Source organism: Halichoeres trimaculatus, unplaced genomic scaffold, assembly GCF_033239565.1.
Source record: "Halichoeres trimaculatus isolate MK-OKI-2021-1 unplaced genomic scaffold, fHalTri1.1 fHalTri1_scaffold_10, whole genome shotgun sequence".
Taxonomy (NCBI): domain Eukaryota; kingdom Metazoa; phylum Chordata; class Actinopteri; order Labriformes; family Labridae; genus Halichoeres; species Halichoeres trimaculatus.
The window spans coordinates 23,234,033-23,253,690 of record NW_027437187.1 but is presented as its reverse complement, the minus strand read 5'-3'; the positions used below and the strand labels follow the sequence as shown (position 1 = coordinate 23,253,690).

The 19,658-nt window shown below is 39.7% G+C and overlaps 3 protein-coding genes across 4 annotated transcripts; all 3 read right to left on the bottom strand.

Moving 5' to 3' along the window:
- Positions 1–116: 116 nt before the first annotated feature.
- Positions 117–7,699, bottom strand: cpt1b (carnitine palmitoyltransferase 1B (muscle)). Of its 2 annotated transcripts, XM_074677487.1 has the most exons (20): positions 7,682–7,699; positions 6,737–6,836; positions 5,149–5,301; positions 4,927–5,066; positions 4,626–4,797; positions 4,143–4,244; positions 3,717–3,854; positions 3,545–3,622; positions 3,247–3,354; positions 3,031–3,115; positions 2,691–2,886; positions 2,411–2,596; positions 2,210–2,315; positions 2,017–2,133; positions 1,763–1,927; positions 1,528–1,662; positions 1,027–1,179; positions 819–932; positions 630–722; positions 117–516 (listed from the first exon to the last, which is right to left on the bottom strand). In XM_074677487.1, the coding sequence occupies exons 3-20, from the start codon at positions 5,287–5,289 to the stop codon at positions 382–384; spliced, it is 2,364 nt and encodes a 787-aa protein (XP_074533588.1). In that variant the 5' UTR covers positions 5,290–5,301; positions 6,737–6,836; positions 7,682–7,699; the 3' UTR covers positions 117–381. The 2 variants fall into 2 exon arrangements, with proteins under 2 accessions (XP_074533588.1, XP_074533587.1); XM_074677486.1 differs by lacking the exons at positions 6,737–6,836; positions 7,682–7,699 and adding an exon at positions 6,445–6,720.
- On the bottom strand, positions 7,208–10,311 carry LOC141796400 (kelch repeat and BTB domain-containing protein 13). Its single transcript, XM_074677488.1, has 8 exons — positions 9,659–10,311; positions 9,378–9,566; positions 9,093–9,277; positions 8,653–9,004; positions 8,409–8,554; positions 8,155–8,309; positions 7,876–8,033; positions 7,208–7,771 (listed from the first exon to the last, which is right to left on the bottom strand). Exons 1-8 carry the CDS (start codon positions 9,908–9,910, stop codon positions 7,586–7,588), a joined length of 1,623 nt encoding a protein of 540 aa, XP_074533589.1. The 5' UTR covers positions 9,911–10,311; the 3' UTR covers positions 7,208–7,585.
- Positions 10,312–10,532: 221 nt separating this feature from the next.
- Positions 10,533–17,714, bottom strand: chkb (choline kinase beta). Its single transcript, XM_074678584.1, has 11 exons — positions 17,151–17,714; positions 16,561–16,669; positions 16,318–16,431; positions 15,984–16,117; positions 15,234–15,338; positions 14,206–14,264; positions 13,215–13,302; positions 12,959–13,067; positions 12,181–12,278; positions 11,989–12,070; positions 10,533–11,875 (listed from the first exon to the last, which is right to left on the bottom strand). Exons 1-11 carry the CDS (start codon positions 17,657–17,659, stop codon positions 11,819–11,821), a joined length of 1,464 nt encoding a protein of 487 aa, XP_074534685.1. The 5' UTR covers positions 17,660–17,714; the 3' UTR covers positions 10,533–11,818.
- Positions 17,715–19,658: the final 1,944 nt, after the last annotated feature.

Genomic DNA, 19,658 nt, shown 5'->3' with positions numbered 1-19,658 from the left:
AATAATAAAAAGATATTTTTGAAGGAAGTGAGAGACAATGAAAGTTTAATCCATAAATACTGGCATGGAACAAAGGACTTTTATTTTGAAACAATGGATTTTTTGAGCAGCTCAATTTACAAGTGCAATATACACAATCTATGTTTATAAATATGTTTTAATGACAATCAATATACTGTATTTACAATCATCAGCATAAAACAAAAATGTTGCATGAGTTTACTCTCACATCCGAAAAGAAAACATCTTTGCCTCAGCTCTAAAACTACATAAACACAAATAAATTAGAGGAGTAACAACCATTCTCCTTTTTTATGACAGATTGGAATGACCAACTACAGCACCACTCACACCAGGTGCCACATTTAATCTCAGTGTCTGTCATATGTGCTTTTTCCCATTTTCCAGATGTACGTGCCTCCCATGCTCCATCACCTTGTTGTCATTTTCAGGTTTGAAAAGTTCTTGGATATCGTGCATGGCTTTCCAAATGTGCTGACCAAACCGGTACGAGTCCTGCAGGGTAAAATGAAAGGCATTGACAGAAAGTGAGAGATGAAAGCAGCATGAAGAGGGATGATCAGATCAATCAGTTGACATTATGCAGTGCTCTTAATTTGTTCACTTACTGTGTCGGGGCAGGAGAATTTGCAGGAGATGTGGAATGTTATGAGGTTTTCTCCGACAATTATATAAGACACGCCGTAACCATCATCAGCCACCTGCAGGTCAATGAGAGATAGCGTTAAGTTATCACAGTTTTCTTCTCTTCTGACATTATCACTTTGTAATCTCTCACAGTTTGCTCCTTAACTCACCGGGCCAAATCCACCACCAGCACCCACATATTTTGGGAATTTATTGATGTCGACTAAATTGAGCTGCTGTTGAGGAGTCTGACTGGTGGACAACTTCCAGGGCTCTGAAAGCACCTGGAAACAAATCACACATTTTTTATGGGAAAGAGCAGGTAAAGTGTGGAGAAAAAAAAACAATAGGAGAAAAACAGTTGATCTTAAAATATACCTTTTTGAGAAATGGTGAGTCAACCCCGTAGTATTTGGACACAAAGTAGAGACAGAAGAGGTGACGGTCAATGCCAGCACCAGTCATGGCTAAACGATACATGTTTTGATGCTTATCTGCTGCCTTTCGAAAAAGAGCAAGTCTCTGGGCTTTCTAGAAAAACAAAACAGTGAAATTAGGACACTTTGTTATAAACAACTTTTTTCAAAGTGAAATAACATTTGTTAAACAGACAACTGTCTGTTAAAAACAGCTGAGAGTACAGAGTCCAGGGCATACACCTGCAGACACTCTCTAGGTCTTGGTGACCAAGTTCTAAGCAGCTTAATGTGACCTAGCTGAGAGGTTTTGAACCCTGATAACACAAGTGTGACCTGAGGCATTTGTGTCACACCACTTTGACAAACATCATTTTCTCAAACATAGAAAACAATGATTTGCTCTCTGCACTCACGTGTCTCCTTTTTTTTTAATTAATGTGTGTTTTTGGGGTCTGCTTACTGTTGCACCCTGATCCTCCATGGCTCTGACAAAAGCCACTGCCTCGGAGGTGCAGGAGCGAACTGTCTCTGTGCGACCGTCTCTGAACATACGAGTCATTGAGGACTCATATGTCAGGCAGAACACTCCTTGGTCCTGCAAAGCAGAATTATCAAAGTAATTTAGTGATTGTGTTTGTCTCACTGAAGGGATGACAGATGACAATTATTGCAGTAACAGGTTAAGGCAGCCCTACTCTGAACTGTGCCAACTGCAGAGCCAGCTGAATGAAGGCGTCTGGGCTGGTCCTGCACTTCTTTATCAGTCCTTTCCCAAACTCGGTAAACAGACAACCATGGAAGTCCACGTCATCAGCTATCTGTTTGGCTGATATGAATGACTTTTCAATGATTTCTTGGCACTGAGATAAGAAAAGAAAGATATTCCAATCAATAAAGATATGGGAACACTGTTACAATACCTTTTAGATTATGCAAAGCTCTACGGTACCTCCTTTGGAATCTGCCACTGTAATCGTGTGGGAGACGGCAGGCCTTTGTTGACATCCCCTTTACAGTGTCCCTCCTCTGTGTAGCCAAGATGGAAGCAGTCTGTTGAGAGGACATACTACAAACAGGAAATGACTACTGGTTAATTCTGCAAACTCAAAATAATTGTTGAAACATCATTTTGTGTTTCATACCTCCCACATATGTCCAACAATAGGTGCATCAGCCCAAGAGTGTTCTGCATTTATGCCCATTTTACCATTTGGATAAGAGATCAAAGTGAAAGACTTGTCAAACCACCTGTGAGAGATGAAAGAGCAGTGTTTTATGAGAGGTGGACGACAAAAATCTTCTTAATAATCGTGTACCTTATACCAGTGACTTTGTTTTCCTACCTGTCATAACATTTTCCATGAAGCAGTGACTTGGCGTAACTGTCAAGTGAACGGGTCTTTGCAGGGTCGTAACCTTGTGGCTCATCATCCAGTGTCAGGAAGAAAGCAGCTGACTCAACAGCATCCAGAGACACTTTGTTTACTCCTTGGCTGAAGTACTTAATCCGAGTCTGAGCCCAGGGAACCCTGAAAGAAAACGTCAACAAGACTTTGTTCAATGTTCACTTCATTGTCAGTGTGCATGCACGTGTTCTGTTTCAGTCTCTGAGTCACTGTGAACCTGTTTCCTGCTGTTAGGGAAGCTAGTTTAAGTTCTCCTGGCTGTGGCTCTGATGTATCATTGAGGATCCTTTGAAACTGCGTCTCAAGTTCACTGGGTAGGAGGTGGCGCCCTCCAGTGTACAGCCACACCTGGAAGAAGCGGCCTTTGTGGTAGACGACCAGATGCTTTCGGTCCGTTAGGTGCTGAACAATATCTACAAGGTGGGTGACAACTAAAGTTTAGGTGTGTGGATAAAGGATGAAGTAAAGGGAAAACTGTACACAGCAGAGGGGTGGGTTAGGAAAAAGCTTGGACACCACAAACAGACAACAGATTCAATAGGCAAAGTTTTTTCCACCTGTTTCAATCCCAGGGATGCGGGTGGTGTTAAACATCCTCTCCATCTGAGTTGAACACATAGGAACGGTTCCTAAAGCCCTAAGCTGAGAAAAATGTTCAAGTTCAATAAGTGAATGTACATTTAATATGGTTTGACTTACATTTTCATTTGGAGAAATAAAGCGTGTATAGACTTTTTAAGGTATTGAGATTGAAAAGTGAAGCAAAGCATTACCGGAGCATGTTCCCCACGTTCCAGTTTACGTCTGTACTGTAGCATTGCATGCACCAGATTTCCTGCCCTAGCAGCCTGTCGGTGTGTCGGGGTCACATACAAGAGGTCCTTCATAGGAAAACAATCGTCAAACAGAAGAAACAGATAAATAATGTCAACAGAAATATTTAAAAAGTGGAGCAAGTAATCACATCTACCATTAACTGAAGACAACTATTCAGAGTATAAAAGGTTTTTGAGCACACTTCAGCTGTTCAGTGCCTCTTGGAAACATATTTATGATGACACATCTTCTTACCATTATGTAGAAGTTGCTGTTCACCATTATTGGACTCCGGCCCCTAAGGTAGATGTACTCCTCCCACCAATCGCTGACCTGAAAAGATTTGCATTTTAATTGTTATTGTAAATAATAAAAAACTGAAGTGAATTTGAGTTCAAATGTTAAACCACTTTAATGCACTACTCACATAATTTGTTGCCCACCAGGACTTTAGGATCAGATATCTCTGTAGCTGAGCAGCTTTGGAGTCTTTAAAGTCATTTGCCAAAATCATCCTCTGGTTGTACTGTTCGTCGTCCAGTAGAGGTCGGACTGACTCTAGGTACTGGAGGAAGAAATGTAGTGTCCTTTCAGTATAGTGAAGCGCTATTTTGTAGAAATATGACCAGTATGACAGAGCACATGAACACCAACAGAAAACAGGGAGACTCACTGTAACTCCTAAACTATACAGGTCAATAAATCAAAATGCTGCCAAAAGATTTGATACTAGCATTTCAAATATCCACAAACAATGAAATGAAAGTTTTTTCATATCAGTCAGCTGAACAGCTGGGACTCATTCAAGCATGTGCTTTCAGTCAGGGACAGTGGATACAGTGATATTACACACCCTGCGAATGGTATCGTCCACTCTGGGCACAGGCAGCCTGGGTAAAGATGCCTGGAAACTGTAAAGCAGCGGTCTGCGCCCGGAGAACATCTTTACCAGGCTCTGAACAAAAAAGAAAACAGAGCATCACAGTTATACACAGAATGCTCAATGACAGGTATGTGACCCCATAAGCTGACATTAGCTGCTGTCTAATTGTGGTTAAATCTTGCAATAAGCAGCATGATCTTGAAAATGGAAATAGATTTGTTTTCATTTTCTTTTCCCAAAGTTTTTTTTAGTTGCTGATCAAATGAGTAGCCTTTATGTGACAGTGAATTTTCAGATTTCCCACATTTATATTACTTATAACTTTAGTACACAAAACTGCATTTGAATCCTCACTCAAAACATAACTTCAGGGAAAGATGGCCAACATGTTTAAGAGGTTTCAAACATAAAGGTTTTAGTACAAAAATGAATAAGTCTAAAGAACAACTTTACCAGCCACAGTTTGGTTGATGTGCTCATTTTTCCATGGGATTCAAAAATCCACCCATGGTAGGAGAGCAAGGCTTTCAGAGTGTATCTCAGGAGGTAGATAAGGAAGATCCACAGTCCAGTGGCAAACATGATGGAGCTCATCACAGCTCGGGTCTGAACTGACATACAGTCTCTGCACAGAAAAGGCACAACAACAATGGTATCACATATGAAATTAGACACAACATTAATTATAAAACCAAGAGAAGAGTGAAAGGGATATCAAGTGACTAAACTTGATCATACTAGTTTTCTGTCTTACCTGTATGGCAGGTTTTCCTTGATTGTGTCAATCATTCCTAAAGAGGGGTCTATGCGAGTGTACAAGGAACTCATCATGACAATCACAACAATCAACCAGCTGGATGGACTGGCAGGGTACACTCCAGCCAATACTCCATTCTGTGAAGAAAATGTAGAAAGTTTTGATGTGATCATAGGGTCAATTCCTATCACACAGTTATAGACAATACTCCTGAATTACCTTGAACTGAATTGCTCGTTTCTTCCATGCAGTCACTCCTGACAGGTATATGTTTTTGATGACCTCTTGGCTAAGTTTAAGGTCTACACCATCCGGGCGTACAGTGAACTGAAAGCCAACCGCTTGATGGGCCTCCGCCATCTCTGAACAGACCTAACAGAGAAATCAGAGGGAAGTGTGTCAGGTTGTCATGATTCTGGGTGGAAATAATGGCTGTGAAATTTGAAAAATATACAGGTTCAGCAAAGGATGTAGGCCCTAAATTAAAACAGACAAACAAACAAAGAATATGATGATGTTGTCATCAATTGCAGTTTTAGAGTTTGGTTTACAAATATGTAAAACTAAATGAGCCTGTGGCAGGTTCCTGGACCTTGTAGATCAACATAAGGTCTGTTGTGTTTACATATTATCATGTGTTTTCCATTTTGTTTCAGCCTTGGATGCCTTTTCTTCACACATGTCAATCAACCTGTACTCAAGGAACAAATACTCTTTTTTTTTCTTTCAGACCTGCACAGACAGTTTTCTGCTGCACAGTTATATAATCCTTTAGTAATTTATTGGTTTCTATAGAAACCAATAAAACCAAGTTCCATATATGGAACTATAAATCAGGTTGGCCCGAGGTACATATTTTCAATGTACTATAGGACTTTCCCTGATAGTTACTATATTTGACTTACACAGATCAAACAAGCACAGAATAATGTGTATGTTACTTTTTTTTTTAATTAAAAAGCTGTTGATATTGATTTCAAAAATCTCAGCTTGAAATTATGTGCGTGTAAATTCAAAATGGTCTGATGTCATCCAGAACATAAATATTTGGAGTTTTAAAACCAGTCAGCTTGACAAGTCTAAGATTACTTTTTCCATGTCAACTGACTGAGCAGTCACTAAGTGGGACAAAGTTCAATGGCCAGATATAGCCATGCACCGGCTGAGCATGTGCACAGACCTCAGATGGGTATGAAAATATAAACACAGAGTACAGCCAGTGGATGAATGCTTAAAGCTTTGGTACTGAGGCAAAGCGTAAGAATCTATTTCACATGGTGAAAGTCAGCATTTATTTTGCGTTTATCTAGTTCACAAAAAGGAACTTCCCATTCATTATTTTAACCAATTACACCTTTTAAATACATGCCTTATGTGGAACAGAACACTCTTAAATCTTAAGCAATTTTACCCTTGACTAACTGTTATGTACTTAAACATCAGAACTTATGTTACAACATTTCAAGCAAAACACAGAACTGATTGGGAATCTGAAATAAAAAGGCAAACCCTTACTTTGAACCTTTGTCAGGCCACAGTCAGAGGAATCCAGCAGAGTTGTTTTGTCTTTGTTTTTGTAAAATCACTTTTTAGCCAGGCTTGTACTCTGTGTGACTCCAGTGCCCTTGAATTAGCTTTCCTCAGGTAGTGAGAACAGGGCTGTAGTCTCCTGTGCGTTCCAGCCCTCACTGCCTCCTCCCCTCTTCCTAAACACCACACTGTCTTTCTCTCCCTCCCTTCCTCACTCACCCTCTCTGGTGACGTGCCTCTTTTTGTAATAAGACACCAAACATAGACTGACACTAACCTCAAGTCATGTGCCTTGAGGTCACTGCAGGGAACTATCCGTTGCAGGGTTGTGTTAGGATGCAACTGAGAGTCATAGCATGAGGTAATTCTTCTAGTCACTGAAAGAACAAACACTGTTTAACTGGGAAAACAAAGAAAGAGTAGGTTATGACCTGCAGAACCAAGGTTTATGATTTCACCCCTTTAAGGAATCTGTGTGTGAATTGTTAGAAAACAGGTCTATTAATCTGTCTTGAACAGAAGTTAGATTTTTCTTTAGCGTTTGTTACATATATATATATATATATATATATATATATATATATATATATATATATATAGATAGATAGATAGATAGATAGATAGATAGATAGATAGATAGATAGATAGATGATAGATAGATAGATAGATAGATAGATAGATAGATAGATAGATAGATAGATAGATAGATAGATAGATAGATAGATAGATAGATAGATAGATAGATAGATAGATAGATAAAAGTTTGAATAATTGTGTAAACAACAACAAAGGTAGGTTATATGTCCTGATCTTAGATACATACACAGGAATATCCTTACCACAGTCCCTTTTATGAAAAAAAAAAAAACATTTGAATTTAGAAAATTAACGGTGAGACTTCTCAAGTTCTGTAAATTTTTAAATCATGTCACTCATATAAGAGCTACTTAGTTCATTAAGAAGCCAAACTGCAGTCCATAAAAGCACCTTTCAAACAAAAACAGTGTGAAATCGTCATTGATAAGCATCTTTTTTGTCAGTGTCCTACCTCCAAGAGAGAAAACTTATTTTGGATTCAATTACAAGAACATTGCCAAGTGTGTGCATCTCATGGAGCCTTACAATTTCATTCAAAGAGAAGATAAAAAACAGATTCATATTGAGTGGAGATGGGTAAAGGAGGGAGAGCTTTGATCGAGTGAGTTTGGAGATCCATTCTTACAACAGCGTTATGCTCTATACTCGTCATCAGGACCTGGTCTCCCAAAATAGTCCCCTGTCCTGCAAAAGCCACTTTCTCAGTGCTGTGCACCTTAAGAGAGAAAAAAAATGAAAGGTTCAGTCAGAAATTAATAAATGTGTAGCATATCAAGAATACAACAAATATGACTTAACCATTCTGAAAAAGCCACTCACCTCTCCCCATGTCTGCGACTGCACAAAAAATGATGTCAACACATTCCCTGAGTTGTTCCCACCGATCACAAGCAGCTTGTCAGTGGCACCCAGAAAGTAAAGAGCAGGGAGGTCTGCATCTGCTCTGGTGAGGGTGGGAAGTAGTTCAACCCAGGAGTCTAACAGACAAAGAGAGTAAAGAATCTCATTCTTCATTTATTTACAGTGACATGTCAGGAGATTGTTTGGATATTGAGATTTCTCCTGCCAAACGAGCAAGAGTATATTGTTCCTCTTTACCTTTCCTTGTGTTGTACTGAAGTAGCAGCTTCTCTCCTGTCCTCTGAATGCTCCCCAGCACATAGAGACAGTGTTCAAGGCTTGTGGTGAGGGGTACATCATGGGACAAGGACATTGTGAACTGGAAGTCAGTGAGCGGCAGTGAGGAGACGAACCTAAGGCAGACATTAATTTCTAATACATTACCAAAAACTGATTCTGGGAGAAAGACTAATCATTCAGGTGAGAACACACTATTTTTGAAGGACACACACCTCCATGTGTCCTTCCATGGATCATAGCATTCCACAGCAGTATAAAGAGCAGTGCTGGAGTCAGGAGATACCAATGAGTCAAGGTACCAGCCACCCACAGCGTAAATACTGCCCTCACAGGCCACCGCGCTAAAGTGCCTTCGATGCTGTGAATTCAATAGATGATCACAGTTTAGATTCTATTTTACAAAATCAGGCAAACTCTTGGTGAGTTTCATTTCCACAACTTAGAAAACTGTCTAACCTTAATCAAAGGTGCTGTGGATGCCCAGGTGTTTGTAAATGGATTATACCTAAAGGAAGCCATTTTAAACTCCCAGCCTCTCTTCGCGCGGTGCCGGTATCCTCCTATAATGTACAGGTAATTATACAAAACCACTGTAGTGAAACACCACTTATCAGCCCTGAAAGGAAGCTCTGTAACCGGACACCAGTCTCCACTGTCCTCTGACCCTTTCAAGGTGAACACATGTCGGGCACACTCTGTCTCTGGGTTGCTCCAGGTTGTCAGGTTCTCTTTTCTAAGGCAGCAGAGACATAGATCTCCCCGTGTTCTCAAATGGATCACTTCAGCCTGATCCTCTTTGGTCAAACTCCTAAAGTGTGAATCAGAAAGTTAAAAGAAAGAATCAATGCAAGCTCAGTCTTTGGAATTGTATTTACATGTACGTATAACGGTTATACTTGACGAGGTGAGGCAGCTCCAGCAGGCTCCTGCTCAGGTAGGTCAAAACGGTCGTCCTCAGCTCCACACAGCAGAGCTCCTGAGCCAGACTCAAGTAGGACAAACAGTTTCTGGGATTGAGAACATCTGTCAGTGCTGACAGGCATTCTGAAAGGAAGGCCTCGGCCAGGAGATAACTACTGACCTCATAAGGCAGAAAAAAAATTGTCAGGTTGGCTAGATCGAACACTTCCACAGATTTACAAAGAAACACAATTGATCAGATGAAAAAGCATGCAGCATACTTCAATGTGTATCCCCAACTCCTCTGGAAGGACTTCAAACTTGTTATAAAAGGTGAAATCTAGCAGATTGTGAAAGACAGAAGAGGACACGTGCTCCAGGTGGATGAGGCTCTCCGAGGTTTCTCTCATTCTGGACTGAGACAGGGCTTGAAAGTACACACTGAACTCTGACAGTCTCCTGAGGTCAACCTTAGAAATGAAACAACAACAAATAGGTTAGTATAGCCTCTACTTAGTTTCTTATTAACCAGTGCACTGAATAGTTTCTGTTCATTACTTACCTGGAATGCATGTGTGCTGGTTTGGACCGTCACCATGTTTTCATCTTTACCTCCACATCGGTATGTACATTGTGCTTCATCAGTTTTCCACTCCTCTGAGTCAGGTTTACATGGTCCTCTATCTGTGATACCATGTGGTGTTACCCATGTTGTGAGGGATGCCAAAACACCCCAAAGTCTTATCAGAGCACATTTTAACCAAAAGGTTATCCACTGAAAAAGGGTTGTCCAACATTGTCTGAAGGGATTCATCTCACTGACCCATGTGTAGTCCACTTTTGCTACTATCTGTGTCACTTGTTATTTGGTAAGTCCACCAAAAGTAGCTCTCACACGATTTTTTTGATCAAACATTAAGGACTCAAATGCAAGCAGTCTTCCAAATAAGGAAAGACAAGCCCACTGAAGAAATTCAAACAACCCCTGTAGTGAGAAAAGAAGTACAGAATGGTTAGTGTAGTCCATGCACCCGCTGGGCTCCTTTTCCCTGCTGCAGCTCTCAGAATAATGCGCACTTTGACGGTGCATAAAGTAGAACAGCTGAAGGGTCAAGACTCTGCACCACACGACAGAAGAAACGGCTCAGTGAACAAAAGCTTTCTCTACAAGCTTGAGCTTCTTGTTTTTCTTTTACAGATCCAGTCAAAGTCAGAATTTTGCTTCGATCGTAGCTCTGCAGTCTGTCTGAGCAGTCTAATTTTAGGACACACAGTGGGGGTGGGTCAACAGTCAGCTCTTTGGAATGAGACAACACCAACAGGGGGCACTGAAGTTAGTTTGCAGTTATATGGTTATTTAAAGTGTTGATCAAGAACAAAAAACTCTCTGTGAAAGGTTTTGAGCACATTTTGTTTATTTTCTTTCAATTCATAACTTCATAGTGCACCAAGAACCAACATAATACAGAGAAATATGACAGCGTGAAACTGTGCTCAGGCTTAAAAAAAAAACACATAAAAGGTAGTAAATGAGGCACAGTTTAACTTTTAGTTTCTTCTTGTACGTAAACTGATGTGCAAACAAGGAATCAAGTGGCTGATTGATATTAGTGCATTCAGAAAAATGCAAGGGAAACATTCCAAATAAATACAAAAGCAAAAAAAACAAAACAAATAAAAACCAGAGTGACACAAGACTTCAAAACCCACACTCTAGGTTGAAACAATCTGTTGGACATAACCTAAGAATTCAGGACGATTTGGTTGCATACATGTGCCAGATATATTTTTTACTTCAGTATTACGACTGGTGAATATCACATACATTTAAATATTGCAAGCTAGGATACAGGATAAATATAAATGCTCTGAGTAGTATCAGAGAAGAGCAAAAGACAGAAGTTGGTAAAAGCGTCATAAAACATGTCAGACAGTTAGAAAATTACAAAACAAAAAAAGGAAAACACTGAATTAGAGAATGATATCTAATGATCAGATGTTACAGAACTGTGTTAACAAAGGCCAACTGCCCTTTCGAACTGCTTCAACAACTAAATTAACTGTATTGTTTCTATGACACTGATAGTCTATGAAATAGCCCTCTTGTAGTAATTTGATAAACATACATGAGCTTTTAACACAACCTGGCAGGAGTTGTCAAGAGGAAAATGGGAATATCTGCACTCTTCAGTCACTTTGAAAGAATATTCACAGTTTTCTGCTTCCCACAGGAGAAAGTGTTACTATCAGGCCCTCTAGGGTGCACACACCCTAATGCAGAATCACAAAGAAAGTGAGGTAGAATGACTAAAAACACAAAAGCCCCCAACTCTAAACTTAATACTATTGTTTTAGTAAAACAGAACAAAAGTTACAGTAAGAGCTACTGTCTGCCTATTCATGGCATTAGTCTGTAGAAACCAACACTAGCGACCAAAGTTGCAAAAGAACGTTGTCAGGGAGCTGCACTCAGTGCTACCAAGCCACCTGCTCTAAAACACTTTGCCATAGGAATAGGGGTTGCAGTAAAGCTTGTCTGACTGCAGGTATTTGATTATGCACTGTGTTCGAATGCTAATGTCTACCTTTGACACAACATTGCTTATCACGGTAAAGCTGCATAGGACTGAGCTTTCAGTAAAAATGGTTGAAAAGGACCTTCAACACAGAAACAAGAGCATGAAGAATGATAGGAAGGATGAATAAGGCTTGATGGTGGAAATTAGGAGAAGAGCTTCTTTTGTTTGAAGTAGGCATCAAAACGACTCTGAGCATAGTCCTGAAAAACAGTATGGTTTAAAAGATGCATTAAAAACATCATTAGTTTGTTGAAATAACTGTAGTATACAACTAATATTTGAACTGTTAATCGGGAAAACCAAATCTTCTTACCATGTATCCAAACTCAATTTTGGATATCTTTGCTTGAATGATGGACCACAGGCCCCAGAGGAAGTGTGATGCCAATGCATACCTGCAAAAACAATGATAACAAGGCAAGAATAAGCAGCAAACAACTTTTACATGTATAAATTAATATATACATACAACACTGTCAGAAGTTAAAAGAGCTTTCCAAGTTACCTGTTAGCTTCAATGATCAAGTCCTCTTCAGTTTGTGTCTGGTCCCCAATTATATCAGAGTGTCTCTGTTCTGCTAAATAATTCCTGATAAAATGAAGCTGAAATGAAACCCCCAAAGGGTGTGTTACTAATATAAATGACACAAAACCCATACACAATAACAACCATCAGAACAACAGTGAAAAAAAACCAATCTTTCCTCTCAAATCAGATATTTTAGTTTCAACTTGACATGTTTTGACATTTCTCTCTTGAACTTAAATGTGCTTTTCGTTAGTACCACAAGAGGGTACTGCAGGACTAAAACACTTGTGACTTCCATTCATCCATTTGAAGATTACTTCATCAGAAAGCCAAAATTCTTGGGCTCAAATAGTAGCATGGTACTGTACAACATCTGTCCAAGCTTCAGGGAGAAGCCAGAAAAGTATGCTAAATTTTCATATTGAATATTTTATGTCAGGGTGAGACCAGAAACTGCAACATCTGGATGCTGTTCACTGCTCAAAATAAGCTCAAATTCAATGATTTTTTCTATTTTTCAGAAAATCAAAATCAAATTTCTTAATACACATGTTGCCACGATAGCAGCATTTTTTTTCCTCAAAAGGCCAAACCTCTGGTTATTTTGATCTTTCCAATTTTCTTTTCCAGCACAGCTTCAGTTGCAATATCTCACTTTATAATGCCCTTTTGGAAATCATATTCCAAGAATAATTTAACATAAACAGCATTCTATCTGATAGACAACAGAATTGTTCAGCTCCAGGGGACTTACCTGCTGCTCTCTGGTGGGATAGTCCTCTGGTGTGGCTTTATAGAAGGGCCACTGGTTGTAGGTGTAATCATACATCCATTCACAGAAATGGTTCCCAAAGTCAAAACCCCTAAAAAAAATATTGAAACACTTTTATTCAGTTACACGCACAGAGTTTTGATTTAACATTAAGCCCAAACAACTTGTTAAAAACACAAAGATCATTACTGGGGATATACAACTCTGTGCTTATATCGCATTATTTTTTTATGCTTACCTGTAATTGTAGCTGCTGTACTCAAAGTCAATCAGCATGAGTTTATCAGAAGAGGTTGGGTCCCTGTCCTCCAGCATCAGAATGTTACCTGAAGAAGCAAATGAGAAGTAGTGCAACTTACTTACTTCATTTACTACTTAACTTGGGAAATCATATTTGTTTGTACAATAAAACAGGCTTCATTGTTCACGATATGTTACCAAATTAACAGCCAAAATTCTATGAACATGTTTAAAGTGTACTGTGTTGTGGAACTGGTCATGTTGATTTCAGCAGTGTTTCCCCTACAGCCCCTCCCCGAAAGTCGAGTTTATTTTATTTTCCATACAGCGCCAGATCACAGCAGAAGTAATTCAGAGAGCCCTCACTCATAAATCAGGTCAATACCTTGTTTTTTAATCTAACAGACAAAATAGCCTTATGTTATTTATCTAATTTTCATGCATGGATGTCGTTTGTACATCATTAGGTTCAAATTTCTCCTCGCGCAACTTCACCGTGCCAAAAGAACACGTGATCTTTAGTGCATGGTGAAGCTCCGCTCCAACGTGATCACATTCACAAGAACATGTGCACACAGACAAGCTCATTCCGATAGCGGACAGTTCTGGGAAAACCACCATAAGAAACATCTCCCAATGCTTTCTTTGTGAAGATGCAACACTCGCTCTCCTTTGCTCGCACCCCCCCACTACCTGCTTTTGACATCATCCCCCCAAGGCTGTAAACCTTAGGGAAACACACATTTATGACCCATTGACACCTGAATCTCTTACAGCCACCTTGTCAACCTCAGAGGCTCATTTCCACTGATCGGACTATGCATATGAATGTGAGCTGCCCCTATTAATAACCATAGCCTTCCTTTGACTTATGCAACACACCGCTTCACTGGGCAGAGTGACAAAGACGTCAAAAGATTGATCAATCATCCCGAATTAGAGGTGTGAGGGGTTAAAGAGGGAATCAGAGGACAGGATATTTTCTATACCTTCCTGGACGTCATTGTGGCAGAACACCACCGGGGATGGGGTCGCCGCCAGCAAAGCTCTGTGAAAGAAAAGTTAAAAGAATTGGTCATGAAAGAAAAAAAGGATGAGAGAAATAGTTTGTCAGGTTAACAAAAATATGTACTGTAACAGAAACTGTGTTACTACTAATTATTATAAGAAAGTAGGATGCTTAAAAAGGCATCAACTGTAAAATGAATTTTACATTTCTGTTTGACATGGAAGAGATAGCAGGCAACGGAAGTAACATACTCTAAGAAGTTTCAAACTTGATACTTGGTCAGTTTTTCCACTGTGATTTGTTTTAATTTGTATGAGATTTAGAGTTGCTCTTTGTTCAAACATATCTTGTATCTCTTTCAGGCTGGTACTGGTTCATATCTACAAGATAGCATGTTTGTACAGATAAAGAGACACAGTAAAGACTAGACTGATTTGTATTGGTCAGACTGACAGGCTGGTCTGCAGTGCAGTGGTGGAAGAACTGGGACAAAGGTCATCTGTTAGACTGGGAACAATAATACTGTAAATCTTGTCTCTTGTTTATGTAGACCACAACAGAATCAATACTTGTGCCTTCATTGCTCATTCCTTCTATGCTACAAATTTTTAGAGTAATTACACAATGAAAGACCTGTTTTTCTTACCCAAAGTAACTCTTGGGATTTAGTAGTGGCCCTTTGTATGTTACAATTCAGACAACTGCCACTCTGAATTCTAAAGCATGTAACAGTCAGAAATATGAGACAGCTCTGACTAAACAACATCCAGCAAGCAGCAGGCTTAGGCAATAATGATTACATCATCCTCATGCCACTTGCTTCCGAAGCAATTTTTCACACTGTCAAAAACAAAACCTCAGTATCTCGAGACTATCTCTCAGTGATACTGTAAGACACTGGAAGGACAGGATGTACAAGGGACTTCTTCCAACAGTTCAGGTCTTCCAACTATAGGTATAACCAGCTTCAGTGGTATATCAATGGAAGAAACCTGGGTTCAAACTCACCTGAGACTCTCCAGCTCAGCAGGCAGGTCCAGTTTCATCAGCTTCTTATACTTCTTCACATGTGCTTCACGTACAAAACTTAACTTCATTACTTGATCCATGTACCTATAAGAAATCAACATAAATTGTTAAAGTAACAGTAAGGGACTTATAGTTTGTGTTGATTTTAGTGGTCCCCTGTTTAACTCACTCTTGAACTAAAACTAAAACCTGAGTTAAAGACAAATGGTTTCTGGTGAGTGGTTATTGGTTATTTCTATTAACCTTAGGCACAATGGGAACTTATGGTGTGTTATCTGGACACATGGAGCTATCAACATTCCAGTTAAAGTTATGTCTTTATGGGAATAAGACAAGAACAAGGACCAGATAATCTGTGTTGCTAAAATGACTGATACATTATTAACCACTGTATCAAAGCAGTGTCCACTGTGACCTCCAGTTACTGTAAACAGTCATGTCCTCAAGCTCATTTTTTTTGCTCATGTTATTGCCTGCACTGTACCACAGACTATCCAAACTGTTTTTTTATCATTTCCTATCTTTTTTCTCTCTTTGCTGGTCCTTTCCTGAAGATGTCCACATGATGTTTTCTAATCTAATAGAGTTTTACAGGGAAAATGTAAACCTGGGCCTCTTTGGACAGAGACTGTTTCATAAACAGTTAGGATGCCCTCACTGTTGAGCATTTATAAAAATATCACAGACTGTTATAGTGAAATGAATAGAGGTAAATCTTGGAGATCTTACTTGTCAATGGTCCCAAACAGCCACTTAGGCTCTTTGTTGAACGGCATCCGCATTTGATGGAAGCGAGACAACTTGGTGGCAATCTCAGCCGAAATAGCTGGATCTGAAAGTTGATCCCTGCGCATTCGAGTGTTCTAGACAAAGAAAAGGAAAATCTATTACAACAAGTATAAGTGTTTCCATCATACCAAGAAAGAAGCTGAATGATTACAATTCAAATGTTGTATTTGTACAGAAAGTATGTATGTGTGAGAAACAAAACTTTATTTGTCAAAGGCAAAGGACATGTGTCAAACCACTACAGTGTGAAGCAGGAAAAATGGCTATATTATACTGGAAGGTACTGTTCCAAGCGCCCCTCAGGAAAGATGCCATAGAGCTTTGGCCCAAGAGTTCTTTCTGCCAGGATGGCAAACATCACACTTTCCAACACCAGAGAGTCCACTCCCTGAAATACAAATTGGTTTTGCAACAAGGCATGAGTCATGGAAACCACAAAATAAATAAAAAAGAAGCCTGACATTTTAAACAGGTGCACATTTCATGAGTCAATATCATTTTCTGCAGGAGAACAAACCTGTAAGATTGCCCCGTAGACTCTGAGGAGTACCTGGCGAGGTTCATCTCCCTCTGAGTGCACATGGTCAGGTAAGCTACACAGGTACAGCAGATTACTCAGGCCACCGCTGCAAAACAATAACACAAGTGTTATCCTAACTAAGTAAAGTGTATTTGCTTCACTGGAGTCTAAATATTTAGTCCAACAATATAAACTGAATTTGCTTGAAATATCTTTATGCATGTACACCTGCAGTAATCAATCTAGTTTACTTGATTTTTTCATAAATACCATTTAACTTATTCAGATCTGTTGAAATCTTCATAATCCTTCCATAAGACCATGGATGAACAAAAAACACATTAAGGAACGCAAAATTTAAATAGGGTCGTCATTACCATCACAGAGTGTTTCCTGCTTCAAAGCGGTTCTCAAATAGTCACAAAGTGAAAACAAGAGGACCCACAACTCTATCACAAAAATCCTGCTTATGTTGCATCAACAAATGTGGATCATGAGAACTACAGAGGAAAAGGTTAATACTAATTTTATCACAATCGTTTGCTGCTGTCTTTAAGCGCAGAGGAACAGACAGAGTGATAAAGTACCTGACGATGCTGATCTGGAAATCATCCTCTGTGATGATCTTCCACGAGCCCGACAGAAAGTCTCTGCACCACGCAAACGCCCTGCCTCTGGTGTCTCGGTCGACCTCCTCGGTTCTTCCATCCCGGAAAGACTCTGCCTCCGAGTCGTCATCACAGTTGGCCGCACACAGAGGGCTCGGAGTCCTCGAGTTCCTCGCGTTAAGAAGCGTGCTTCCTAAGCGTTTTTTCTCCGCAGGAGGACCGGTATCTTCCGTTGTGACAACAGGAATGGGACTAAACCCCCTCGGCCCTTGTCTACCTGCTTTCCCCAAAGCCTCCTCACTGCGACTGCTGCTGCTGTTGGTCACATTCCGGCTCGACTGCATCATGAGTTTCCTGGCGAAGAGTAAAGGAGCACCGGAGTGAAATGTCCGTCTCAAACGGCAGGTGGGACTCGCTGACAAACGCAGTTCGCCGGTAAAGCCACTCAACCGGAAGAGCCAAACATAGATAGACGGTGTGAATCGCATGAGGGGGCGGTTTACTGGCACTTATGAAGCAATGATAAATTCAAGATGACCGTCTCACCTACCCGCACGCGCCGCGACCTGTGATTTGGAGTAATCCTAACAGGCGTTTCCAACGTCCAATCATAAACCATTTCCGGGTTTACATGCAAAGCTCATTTGTTGTTGGCAGGTTGTTGGTTTAACACGTCAGTTTACTGTACACGGAGGGATTCTGGGTAATGAAGTGTTAGCTTTTTTGAGTAACTTGTCTTTGTGGTTTTTATTGATAAAACTAATTAATCATGCTTTTTTGAGTAGAAAGTCGAAGTTTTTAAGCTTTGCTGAGAGGAGTGGTTTCATCAGAGCCTCTTTTTGGTACGACTCAACCCAACAAGAACTGTACCATTATTCAGTTTTAGCTGGTTTTCTTTTTAGCAGCCAAATTATTTTCTTTTAATTTATAAGAAATTCAGTGTTTCATGTTAAAAGTGCTGTAAATCTGCACAGTGTATTTTAAACACATATATCAATCCTGCCTTATGTCAATGGTTCAGGCTGGTGCTGGTGGTGTAATCGGATGGGGGATATTTCTAGGCACACTTTGGGCCCCTTAGTACCACTTGAGCTCAGTTTAAATGCCACAGTCTACCTTAGTAGTGTTGCTTAGCATGTCCATCCCTTCATGACCACATTGTACCCATCTTCCGATGGGTTCTTCCAGCAGGATAACGCTGCATGCCATAAAGCTGGAATCATCTCAGACTGATTTCTTGAACATGACAATGAGTTCACCGTACTCAAATGGCCTCCACAGTCACCAGATCTCAATCCAATAGGCCTTATGCATAATCAGCATGACATATATCCATTTAAAAGCTGGATGGCAACTTTCAGTCACCATAGAGCGCCGTGCTACCAATTGATATTAAATGTTTGTCATCAAATTATCCAAAAAGGTGCGTCATCGTTGTTGCTGTATGGTTAATACAAATAGATATGTTCATTTTTTTAACTAATTTTTTACACACTAGAGGAGATTACATGTGATTGTACATAGGTGTTCTTTTCAAGACGGGATGACAACTCTTTTCCCCATCTCCAAACCACTGCTATGTGGTGTAGGAGAGATATAACATGTTCAATGGACTGAAAATTAATCTCTTATGAGAAAATTATGTGCATTTGTTGGTGTGTTCAGTGATGAAAGTTAACATTCTGCTGGAAAAGGTTTTATCAATGTATTCTAACTGTTAGCATGTTGATAAAATTCTTGATGTATGTTAGCATTAAGCTAGCGCCAAGTGCTCCATATCGTTATTGGTAGATTAGGAGCTATAGAACATGATGAATGGAATGGAAATGACTCTCTAGTGCGAGACCATTACACTTGTTTGTGTGTTCAGGGATAAAAGTTGATATTTTGCTGAAAAAAAATGCAGTTTAATGTCGTGTACTCAATAGCATATCAATGCAATTTTCGGAGCGCTCTAGCAATTCGGTAGATTAAGAGCTATATAACATGTTGAATGGATTAAAAATGACTCTCTTGTGCAAGACTATTACACTTGTTTGTGCGTTTATTCATGAAAAAATGCCATTTTGCTGGAGAAATAAAGCTTGAATGATGTATGCTACCCACTAGCATCTTGTAAGAGAGTTGTGTATTAGTGGGCTGTCAGGGAGATCTCTTGTAGCCCCGTTTTTACCTTATGCTTTCATAAAAGTACAAACATATAAAGTCAGAGGTATATACACATGATTACACTTACTTCAAAATATGATTGACCTGAAGCTCTCAACATGAAAGTAAACATGAAAGTAAGTCTTCTATCTCAGGCTAGCAACTGTTTGCAAATTACCTGCAAAGCTCCAAACAAATAAAAACACATACATTTTAAAGCCTTTATAGGACTGGCTACATGGTGTTGTACTAGATACCTGGAAGATTCTCTGTATATCATTAATACAAACTTTAGGCAACTCAAGCAAACACCATATGTATTTAATCTATGCCATCATC

What these genes read in the sequence shown, in the direction of transcription:
- cpt1b (XM_074677487.1), bottom strand. Translation starts at nt 5,289, where the DNA reads ATGGCGGAGGCCCATCAAGCGGTTGGCTTTCAGTTCACTGTACGCCCG. An exon ending in ACTCACCATTTCTCAAAAAG is followed by an intron (nt 933 to 1,026) that starts GTATATTTTAAG and finishes ATTTGTTTCCAG; the next exon opens with GTGCTTTCAGAGCCCTGGAA. An exon ending in CTGGTGGTGGATTTGGCCCG is followed by an intron (nt 723 to 818) that starts GTGAGTTAAGGA and finishes ATTGACCTGCAG; the next exon opens with GTGGCTGATGATGGTTACGG.
- LOC141796400 (XM_074677488.1), bottom strand. Translation starts at nt 9,910, where the DNA reads ATGAATCCCTTCAGACAATGTTGGACAACCCTTTTTCAGTGGATAACC. An exon ending in AGTTGGGGATACACATTGAA is followed by an intron (nt 9,278 to 9,377) that starts GTATGCTGCATG and finishes CTGCCTTATGAG; the next exon opens with GTCAGTAGTTATCTCCTGGC. An exon ending in TCAGTACAACACAAGGAAAG is followed by an intron (nt 8,034 to 8,154) that starts GTAAAGAGGAAC and finishes TTTGTCTGTTAG; the next exon opens with ACTCCTGGGTTGAACTACTT.
- chkb (XM_074678584.1), bottom strand. Translation starts at nt 17,659, where the DNA reads ATGCGATTCACACCGTCTATCTATGTTTGGCTCTTCCGGTTGAGTGGC. An exon ending in CCACAATGACGTCCAGGAAG is followed by an intron (nt 13,303 to 14,205) that starts GTATAGAAAATA and finishes TTGCTTCTTCAG; the next exon opens with GTAACATTCTGATGCTGGAG. An exon ending in AAATTGAGTTTGGATACATG is followed by an intron (nt 11,876 to 11,988) that starts GTAAGAAGATTT and finishes ACTGTTTTTCAG; the next exon opens with GACTATGCTCAGAGTCGTTT.